This window comes from Hemicordylus capensis, chromosome 5, assembly GCF_027244095.1.
Source record: "Hemicordylus capensis ecotype Gifberg chromosome 5, rHemCap1.1.pri, whole genome shotgun sequence".
Lineage (NCBI taxonomy): Eukaryota > Metazoa > Chordata > Lepidosauria > Squamata > Cordylidae > Hemicordylus > Hemicordylus capensis.
In genome coordinates, this window is record NC_069661.1 from 260,060,296 (window position 1) to 260,069,974 (window position 9,679).

General features: G+C 50.8%; 1 protein-coding gene across 7 annotated transcripts in view; it reads left to right on the top strand.

Annotated features, from left to right (window-relative positions):
* The window catches only part of LOC128326873 (germ cell nuclear acidic protein-like), a 40,370-nt gene that overhangs the window by 23,367 nt on the left and 7,324 nt on the right, over positions 1–9,679 (top strand). For 5 of the 7 annotated variants that reach the window (XM_053254645.1, XM_053254641.1, XM_053254638.1 and 2 more), the window contains one exon: positions 3,996–4,469. The exons of the other annotated variants lie outside the window; for them this stretch is intronic. In XM_053254645.1, the coding sequence (XP_053110620.1) occupies positions 3,996–4,254 (259 nt within the window). In that variant the 3' untranslated portion in view covers positions 4,255–4,469. Of the gene's footprint in view, positions 1–3,995; positions 4,470–9,679 lie in introns of those variants that run through there. 7 annotated transcript variants of the gene reach the window in all.

Sequence of the window (9,679 nt, forward strand, 5' to 3'; positions counted from 1 at the left end):
TCAGGGATGGGTTCCTTCCTGGATTCATAGCTAGATGGACAGGAAACAGTAGGTAGGAATAAATGGCAAAATGTAAGAATTGGGGTCCCTCAGAGATCTGTGGGACCAACGCATTTTAACTTATTCATCAGTGGTTTAGAAACTGGAGTCAGCAATGAGGTGGCCAGATTTGTAGATGATATGCAATTATTAAGGACAGTGAAATCCAAAACCTATTGAGAGGAGCTCCAAAAGGATTGCTCCAAACTGGGTGACAAAATGGCAGATGTGGTTCAGCATAAGTGTTAGGTGATGGATATTGGGGCAAAATACTCCAACTTCACGTTTACACTGATGGGGTCTGAGCTGTTGGTGACTGACCAGGAGAGGGATCTTGGGTTGTGATGGACAGCTCATTGAAAATGTCGACTCGGTGTGTGGCAGCTGTGAAAAAGGCCAGTGCCATGCTTGGGATCATTAGGAAGGGGACTAGAAATAAAACGAATACAGGCAAGCCTTCGCATTCACGGACCTGACCTCCACCACTCCATGTATCCATGGTCGGGTAATTGACACCCACCCTTGGCATACGCAGGAAGAAAGGGGGCCAGCAAAGGGTTAACTGTGCATCTGTGGGTTGGGGGTGGCTGGGAACAACCTCAGAGGTCATTTCCAGCCACTATTTTGAGCAGAGGAGCCATTCTGTATCTCATTTGTTTGAATAAGACGATTTAGTGGCAATGATTAATGATATGCACAAACTGGTTCATGTGCACCGGGGGGGGGCGTTCTTTAAGAGACAGGGAGGGTGCCCTTCCCTTCCCCACTGGCACTCTCCCCAAAATCGCTGGCACGGGGCGGCAGTATACTTCCTTGCAGCCCCGGGCATCGTCACACCAGAAGTGCCTGATGTGTGAGGGCATACCTGCAGCCCCGCACCAGCGGGGGCATGGGGTGGGGAGGCAAGGGCACCCCCCTGTCCCTTAAGGAACCCCCCGGTCTCCGAATCGGCTTGAACGCCAGACATCCAAACCAATTTGTGCCCTTCCCTAGCGATGGTAATACGCATTCTCTCTTGCTTTAGACAAGATATTAAGACCTCTTGTATGCATAAGTAAAATTACATTAAAAACAAAGATCTTACCAAAATTGAGCAAACACATTTCAGTGTTAGTATATCATTCTCAATGCTCTGTCTCAAATAGCTGGAAACTCTTGAGTTTAAATACAGCAACTGAAATGAAATAACCATCCAAAAATAGGGGTGGGGAGGTAATGATGCTACAGAATATTTTTTAATAGACCAATGAATCATAGGCCAAAATATCTTGAGGAAACATGGCCTGAAGGCTAAGGTGGTTTTTACAGCTCCCATGAATCTGAAGCAGCACCCGTTTAAGGTCTAGGCTTTATGATAGTAAATGTGATGGGGGGATTTATTTTATTTTTAATTAATTAATTAATTAATTAATTTATAAATTGCAATTTTATACTGCCTGATATATACATCTCAAGGTGGTGTACAAAATTTAAACACAGATTAAAATACACAAGACACAATAAAAAGTATAAAAAAGTTATTAGAACAAATTATTAAAGTGATTAAAATTAATTCTAATTAAAAGCTTGTGAGAACAGGAGAGTCTTGAGGGTCTTCCTGAAATCAGAGAAGGGGATGCTCTTATTTCAGTACGGAGCATATTTCAAAGTCCTTATTTCAGTAGGGAGCATATTCCAAAGTCCTGGGGCAGCCACAGAGAAAGCCTGGTCCTGAGTTGCCACCAATCAAGCTGGTGGCAACTGTAACCGGATCTCTCCAGAAGATTATAACAGGCGGCAGGGTTCATGACAAAGGCTCTTAAATAACCTGGACCCAAGCCGTTAAGGGCTTTATAGGTAATAACCAGCACTTTGTGTTTAACCAGAAAAATATTGGCAGCCAGTGCAGTTCTTTCAAAGCTGGTGTTATATGGTCCCTTCACGTTGTGCCAGAGAGCCATCTGGCTGCTGTATTCTGTACCAATTGGAGTTTCTGGACCATGTACAAAGGCAGCCCCACGTAGAGCGCATTACAGAAGTCAAGCCAGGAGGATACCAGCATATGTACCACTGTTCTAAGGCCATTTACCTCTAGGGATGGACGTAGCTGACATATCAGCCAAAGCTGATAAAAAGCACTCCTGGCCACTGCCTCAACTTGAGAAACCAGGGAGAGCTTTGGGTCCAGGAGTACTCCCAAGCTACGTACCTGATCTTTCAGGGGGAGTGTAACCTCATACAGAACAAGCAGATCTAAACCATCTCTTGGGTCCTGACCCCCCACCCCCGCCAGTCAGTACCTCCATCTTATTTGGATTCAACCTCAGTTTGTTATCCCTCATCCAGCCCATTAGCCTCCAGGCAGGCATTTGGAGAAGATATGCCATTTCTTGATGAGATTGACATGGAGAAGTAGATTGATAACACCCCACACCAAACCTCCTGATGATCTCTCCCAGCGGTTTCATGTCGGTGTTAAAGAGCATTGGAGACAGTGTGCAGCCTTGTGGAACTCCACACTTTAGTTCTCACTTTGCAGAACAGTCTCCAAGTGACTCTCTCTGGAATTTACCAGAAAAGTAGGAGCAGAACCACTGTAAAACAGTGCCCCCCAATCCCACCTCCCTCAGGCTGTCCAGAAGGATACCACGGCCAATGGTATCGAAAGCTGCAGAGAGATCCAAAAGGATCAGCAGAGTCACACTTCCTCTCTTGATAGCCAGTTGGAGATCATCCATCAGGCCAACCAAGGTAGTCTCAACCCCACACGAAAGCCAGTTTGAAATGGGTCTAGATAATTTGCATCATCCAAACGTGCCTGAAGCTGAGAGGCCACTACCCACCCAATCCCCTTGCCCAGCCATGGAAGTTTAGAAACATGTCTGTAATCCGCTAAGTCCAAGGGATCCAATGCAGCTTTCTTCAAAAGTGGTCTAATAGCCTCCCTGATTTGTGAGAAGGAAGAGGGTAGATGCCATATTAAAGGGACAGTGTATAAAATTGCCTGTCTGGAATGTGAGAAATTTTACTCTGGGGAGACAGGAAGACCCCTGCTAAAATGGTATGAAGAACATTTGGCAGACATGCAGGATCTCCGCTTTCAGGGGTTTTTGATTTTTTTTTTTAAAGCAAGTCCCTCCGCCCTATAGACCATAGCGATCCTATGGAGCGGGTTCTGCTGCCTGAGACCCAATGAGTAGTGATGAGGTCCAGGGTCCTCTTGGCTGCAGCACCCAATCTGCGGCTTGTGGATGTATTCTTATTTGGAGAAAAGTTTAAGATTTTGTCTTGGAATTGACTTTTTCCACCTGTGCGGTAGGTTCTCTTCTCTACCCGTTTGGTTTTGTTCTATTTTAATTTGAGTGCATTTTTGTTCATAAGCTGCTTGGGGAGTTGATTTGCTGAGAAGCAAGATGTAATTTTGGCAATTTTTTAAAAACATCTGAAAACCCATCTTTTAACCCAAGTTTTCCCAGCTTTTTAAAATAGTCTGTTTTAATGTTATAGTTGATTTTAAATTGTTGAATTGTTTTAACTTTTTATATGTGTGTTAATTGTTTTATGTTAACCACCCAGAGACAAAAGTTTAAGCGGTATTGAAATTTGATAGATAAATAAATAAATAAACCCCTGCAAGAATGAATTATTATTATTATTACATTTATATCCCGCTCTTCCTCCAAGGAGCCCAGAGCGGTGTACTACATACCTGAGTTTCTCCTCCCAACAACCCTGTGAAGTAGGCTAGGCTGAGAGAGAAGTGACTGGCCCAGAGTCACCCAGCAAGTCTCATGGCTGAAGGGGGAACTCGGGTCTCCCTGGTCCCAGTCCAGCACTCTAACCACTACGCCACGCTGCTTCCCTAGCCCTCTTTTGCTCTCCGAGTGTCCTTCATCACTTGCCCAGTGAGGCAGTGGAGGCAGGGTTGGAGCCATCCTCGCTGTCCCTCACTGACCCTCTTGTGTTTGGCTTTCCAGTGTTGGGCGCCACTCGAGGTCCCTGGACACGCAGCGCTTTGTCTGTGCTCTCTGCAAGGGGCAGCTCGTGCTCCGCCAGCCCACACAGAAGGATGGCGTGCCCGCTGGAGCCTCGCTCACACCCTTTGCCAAGTATGTGAAAGAAAACTACGCTTCTGCAAAGCGAGTGCAACGGGATCTGAGCCATGGCGCCATCATGAAGCAGCTGAGTGCTGACTTTGCTGCAGCACAGGCTCCTGCCTCCTCCCCTCGGACATGAAGGATGGCCCGGTTTCTCCAGATCCGTGGCTCAGCTCAGGTGTGCTTTTGCCTCCTTGCAGCAGAGCCCTCTGGGAAGCCTGCCAAGGAGCAGAGTGGGCTGGTGTGTGTGCTTTTATCATCCGCGTGTTTCTGCTTCCCTGCCCAGGGCATTCAGTCAAGCTTTATAGACTGTATTAGGGTATGAATAAAGTTCAAGTATGTGTCTGTCTGGAATATGGTGTCCTTCCTCATGACATCTTCAGTCACAGGCGAACCCTCAGCAGCTTCTGGCCCAGGCTGTGTGGCAAGGCTGGTCCCTGGGGCCTCCCCATGGGCCTTGCAGCCCCCCTGTGCCAAGCGCCGGGCCCACCCAGAGGCCTTTACCAACCCACCTACTGTGGCACATCCCTAGCATAAGGCAGGCACAAAAGGTTGATGTGCTAAGGGGATCTAGGCCCTAATCACCAGGAGATTCTGCCAGCCGCAAGGATGTGATTGTTCCAGTGAGGCATACTTGGCTGACTTGTGGCAGGGCATGAGTCCAGGGCATTGTGCCACTGGCTGTGTATGTGACCTGTGTCCATGGGCAGCCAGAACAGAGTGCTAGAGCCTCAAAGGCCATCTGCCTTCCGTAGTTAGCTAGACATTCCGAGAACCTGGTGAGATGGAGTTCCTCTAATCAAGGCCAATGAGTAGATTTGGCAGCCGCACTTGGAAGTCTTTGGCCAGCGTGGTGTAGTGGTTAGAGTGCTGGACTAGGACCGGGGAGACCTGAGTTCAAATCCCCATTCAGCTATGATACTTGCTGGGTGACTCTGAGCCGGTCACTTCTCTCTCAGCCTCACCTACCTCACAGGGTTGTTGTGAGGAGAAATTTAGGTATGTAGTACACCACTCTGGGCTCCTTGGAGGAAGAGCGGGATATAAATGTAAAAAAACAAACAAAACAAACTTTTTTGTTGGAATATTGTGATGTTACTCCAGGACGATCTGTAGCAGACCTAGAAGTTACTATACTTGAACAAAAGAGTTTCAAAGGTAGAAGCCAACTTGAATCTGCCAAATCAATTTGTTGGACTGTTAACGAACACATTTGACACTGTGCAACTTGGATCTTGGCAGAGTCTGGGAATGCCTGGTCCACCACAGCAAGCAATGGGCTTTCCTGATTTTTTTCTTCTACTGTTCTTGCTAAGCTTCTACCACTGGTGGCCCTTGGATAGGAGGAGAACCCAGCTTTCTGATTATTTATTTTTTAAATATATACACCACCTACAGCTTGCTTATCTAGGTAGCTTTATCTTAGCTTATCTAGGTAGCGATATTAATCACAAGAAACGGATGCAGCTGATGTGTCAGTTTAAACTGACCTAAAGCACTCCTGTCCACTGCCTCAGCCTGGGAAACTAGAGAGGCTCGAGCCCAGAAGTATTCCCAAATGGCACTATTTCTTTTGGAGGAGTGTAACCACACCCAGAACAAGCAGATCTAAATTATCTCCCAAGTTTTCACCGCACACAATGAGGGTGTTTTCACCCCTCATCCAGCCCATTACTACCTGCAGGCAGGAATGTAGAGAGGTTATACCATTTCCTAATGCAGATGGCATGGAGAAATAATTTGGGTGTCATCAGCATATGAATAACACCCTGCACTGAATCTCCTGATGAGCTCTCCTAATAATAATAATAATTAATAATTCAATTTCTGTACCGCCCTTCCAATAATGGCTCAGGGTGGTTTACAAAGAGAAATAACAAACAAATAAGATGGCGGTTTCATCATTAAGAAGACTGTAAGAAGCGGTTTCATCTTTAAGAAAATTGGTTTCAATTATGCAAGGGTCAGGGTATGATCTATATATTTAATTCTCTTACGGCCGACCACGTAGGGAACTGCGTCGGGATGCGTCTAGATGCCTGGAACCATTGCCTTGGGAGGGAGCGGCAGTGAGGGAGGGAGGCAGGAATTGGCAGACTCGGGGGAAGGGGGGAAGAAAGGAGGAACGGCAGAGTTGGGGGAAAGGAGGAAACGGAGGAGGAGGAGGAGGAGGCGGCGGCGGTGGCGGTGGTGGAGCCACGCCACCGAGAGCGGCCCAGCTAGGCAGGAGGCGGAGCTGCGCCTGGCCAGGAAGGAACGTGCCGCTGGCAGCCGGGGACGAAAGAGCAGCCCGGCAACGGCCACGCTGGGGGGGCGGCAGAAGGCGGGGGGAGGGCAGGAGGGACGGGGGCAGAAGGCGGGGCGGGAGGGGGAACCGCCAGCCCCAAGGAGCGCACAGATGCTCTGTGTGGGTTCAGCCAGTTCTCATTATTCCACTTGGGGTTCACATACTTGCCCTCAGCCCTGCAAGGAGGAGAGACGGATGTAGGCCCCTTTGCCCATGTGTTTATTCTGGTGCTCCCGACCCCATGTCTGCTCTGTCTATGAAGAGGGCCGGGATGTCTAGACTCGGCAGTCTGCTGCATCCCCTTGATCTAGGAGGCAAACTGCTCGATCTTGAACATCTGTGACAGATAATGCAAATGTCCAAATGAGATCAAGTGATACTGCCTTAAAAAATTCTAGCCCAGAGATTTCCACAGCCCATTGTCCCTCCAGATTAATAGCAGATGCCAGGTGATGCAAAGTGGGCAATTCCTCAGTGACGCAACCTGACTGGCCACCCTCCCCCCACCCCCATCAGAAACCTCCACGGAGCCTTCCTCTGGGCACCGGCAGAGCCTTCCATGGGAAGCTGCCTTCTGCAGAGTCAGACCGCTGGTTCTTCTAGCCCCCTGACTGGCAGTGGCTCTTCAAGGTTTCTAGCTCAGCATTGGCTGCTCTGACTGGCAGCAACCCTGTCTCAGGAGTCTTTCCCAGCCCTACCCAGAGATGCTGCCAGGGAGAGAACCTGGGCCCTTCTGCATGCAAAGCAGAGGCAGCCCCACCCCACAAGGGGGAGACCTTGCAGCAGCAGACCGTGCTCATCCCAATGCAAACCTCACCCCAATGCAAACCTGCTTAGCAAAAGGGACCAGTCATGCTTGGTACCACAAGACCTTGTGAAACTCAGTTGGGGCTTCTGAAATTTACCTGCCTGGTTCAAACCGGGAGGAAGGTGAGGGCACTAGACAGACTTCACCAGTAGTGAGCCCCAATTGACCTGATGGTCCCACTGAGATCTATTGCCTGCTTTGCTTCGCAAGATGGTTTGGCTTCTTGCACTATAACCAGATGCTACAATAGAGGAATCCCAGTCTAAAACAGGGGTTTGGATCCAGAGACTGTTTCCCACGCACCCTTCTCAGAAGATGAAGACAACTTCATGACAAAGGAGTGGGATCAGCTAGCACCAGGGAAGCGAAGCTACTGACATTGCCAAAAGGCTGCATGGCTAACCCTGGGAAACGGTGTCCCCATCACAAGCCCTTCGGCCGGACCCATCCATAGCAGCTCTTGTTACTGGGATTGCCCTCCCCAAGGACAGACACGAACTCCGGAGGAATGACGAGCGAGGTGATGCTGTGGAAAGCTTACAGGATTTCTGCTGTTGTCATTCGGGATGTGCACGAACCACCCCATCAGACCAGCCTTCAAACCCGCTTTTCAAGGTTGCTGTTCTAGCAGGCAAATGAGTGCTGAGATTGTTCAGGCCAGTTGGAGAGGTCATTTACAAGCTGAAGAAGGCTGCTGTCGTCGTGGCTAAGTCCATGGCAGATTGGTCTGGGTTTTGGTGGCAGCTGGACTTTGGAAGCCCAGCCACTGTGCTCTTCTGTGGGGATTATGTGGCTTGCACAAGTCAGATGGGGGCTGGCAGGGCTGCTCAGTGGTGGGACAGCCCTCCTCACACCTCATGCCATTGGGCAGACAACATGACAGAGCCCAGGCACTGCTGCTACTGCTCCCCACCGGGTACTGTTCCCATTTTAGTATGTCTTGCCAAAGTGAGCGTGTGGGTATTTCCCTGTCTAGCTGAATTTTTAAAAAGCTGCCTCTAGAACTGTGGATAGAAGATCGGGTTGAATTTTCCTATATAGTGGAGGCTGTTCACACAATGCACAGCCCTACCTGGGCAGGGCTGTTCGTGTGCTGCTGCCCCGCTGGGTAGCCCGAGGTTTCCCCCTGAGTGATTGCCCAGGTAGAAGGGTGCGAGTGTGCCCTTCTCCCTGGGATCCCGGCCGTGTGTCTCCTCGGGTTGCCTGCAGCCCAAACAGACACAGAGCTGGGCGCCTAGAGCTCCCGGCTTGCTGGGAAGTCCCCCAATGCACTGCGCTCCTTGTGTGGTGCATTGTGGGATGCAGGAGGATGCAGCCTGCTCCCCGCCCCCCCACTCCCTTGCTGCTCTTGGAGCCGCCACACGCTGGTGGTTTGGTAAGCCAGAGAGCGGCTTCCTTCCTTCCGCCCAGCAGCCCTCCCCAGGCTGGGTAAGCTGAGGTGGCTGAACAACCTCCGTGTCTCGCATGGCTGGAATCGAAGACCTTTCCCTACAGCCAGCCATGGGAAGCAGACCCTGCTGACTCCACAGCCTCACTCAGCCAGGGAGTGGAGGCAGGAGCCGCCTGGAAGACGGGGGCTGCTTGGGGTGTGGGGGGGACGTTGCGCTCAGAGGCCTGGCCAGGAGGGGCCCTCGCATTTGCTAGCAGTGGCCCTGATGGGCGGCAGAGTCCTTCCCCACTTCCTGCCTGTACTTCTTGTTGAACTGGCCTCATCCTGCTACACAATACAGTCGTCTTAGCCTAGAATCAGAGGAGGGCGTGTCCATCCCTCTCTCTCTCTCTCTCTCTCTCTCTGGCACCCCCTCCCAGTGAGGGAGATAATGAAGAAAATAGGGAGGGGTGGAGCTGGGGGGCCTCTTCTTCGAACCCTTTCGCTCCATTGTCGCTGCGCCCCTGCCTAGAATGGCCGCCTTCCTCTGAGCCCTCATCATGACAAGATGACTGTGGGGCAGAGCACAGGGGGCTGTCAAGCGGAGACTCCTGCACGGGGGGGGCACGGGGGCCCCCCCTCGGCAGGACCTGCACGCTGGGCCCTGAGCTCTCCCTCTGAGCTGCATCTCCTTTCTAACGTTGCTCCCAAATCGGGTCCTCCTTGCGGGGCTAAAGCAGGGAGGCCGGAAACGGGATCGCCCAGACCCCTCTCCTTGGAGACTGCCTCTTGCAAGCTCCTAATGAATGTGTGGGTTGCTGGAGGTGGGAGCGTTTGGGGGCAGAACCCTCCGGGTCCTGGAAGGCTTGACTGCTGCTTCTGCCCCATCATCTTGGTGTTTTGTGGCATGTCTGGATCGCAGCCATGAACTTGGCCGCTGTCCGTGACGGGCAAGGAAGGGCTGACTGCGGGGTTCTCTGTGGCTGCCGGCCATGCTGTGACTGGTGGGCAGCAGAGCAGTTGCTGTGGGCTCTGGGGAAGGACTAGCAACTTCTGCAGCGGTGCTCACAACGCTGCTGCCTTCAGCTGCGGATCTGCTG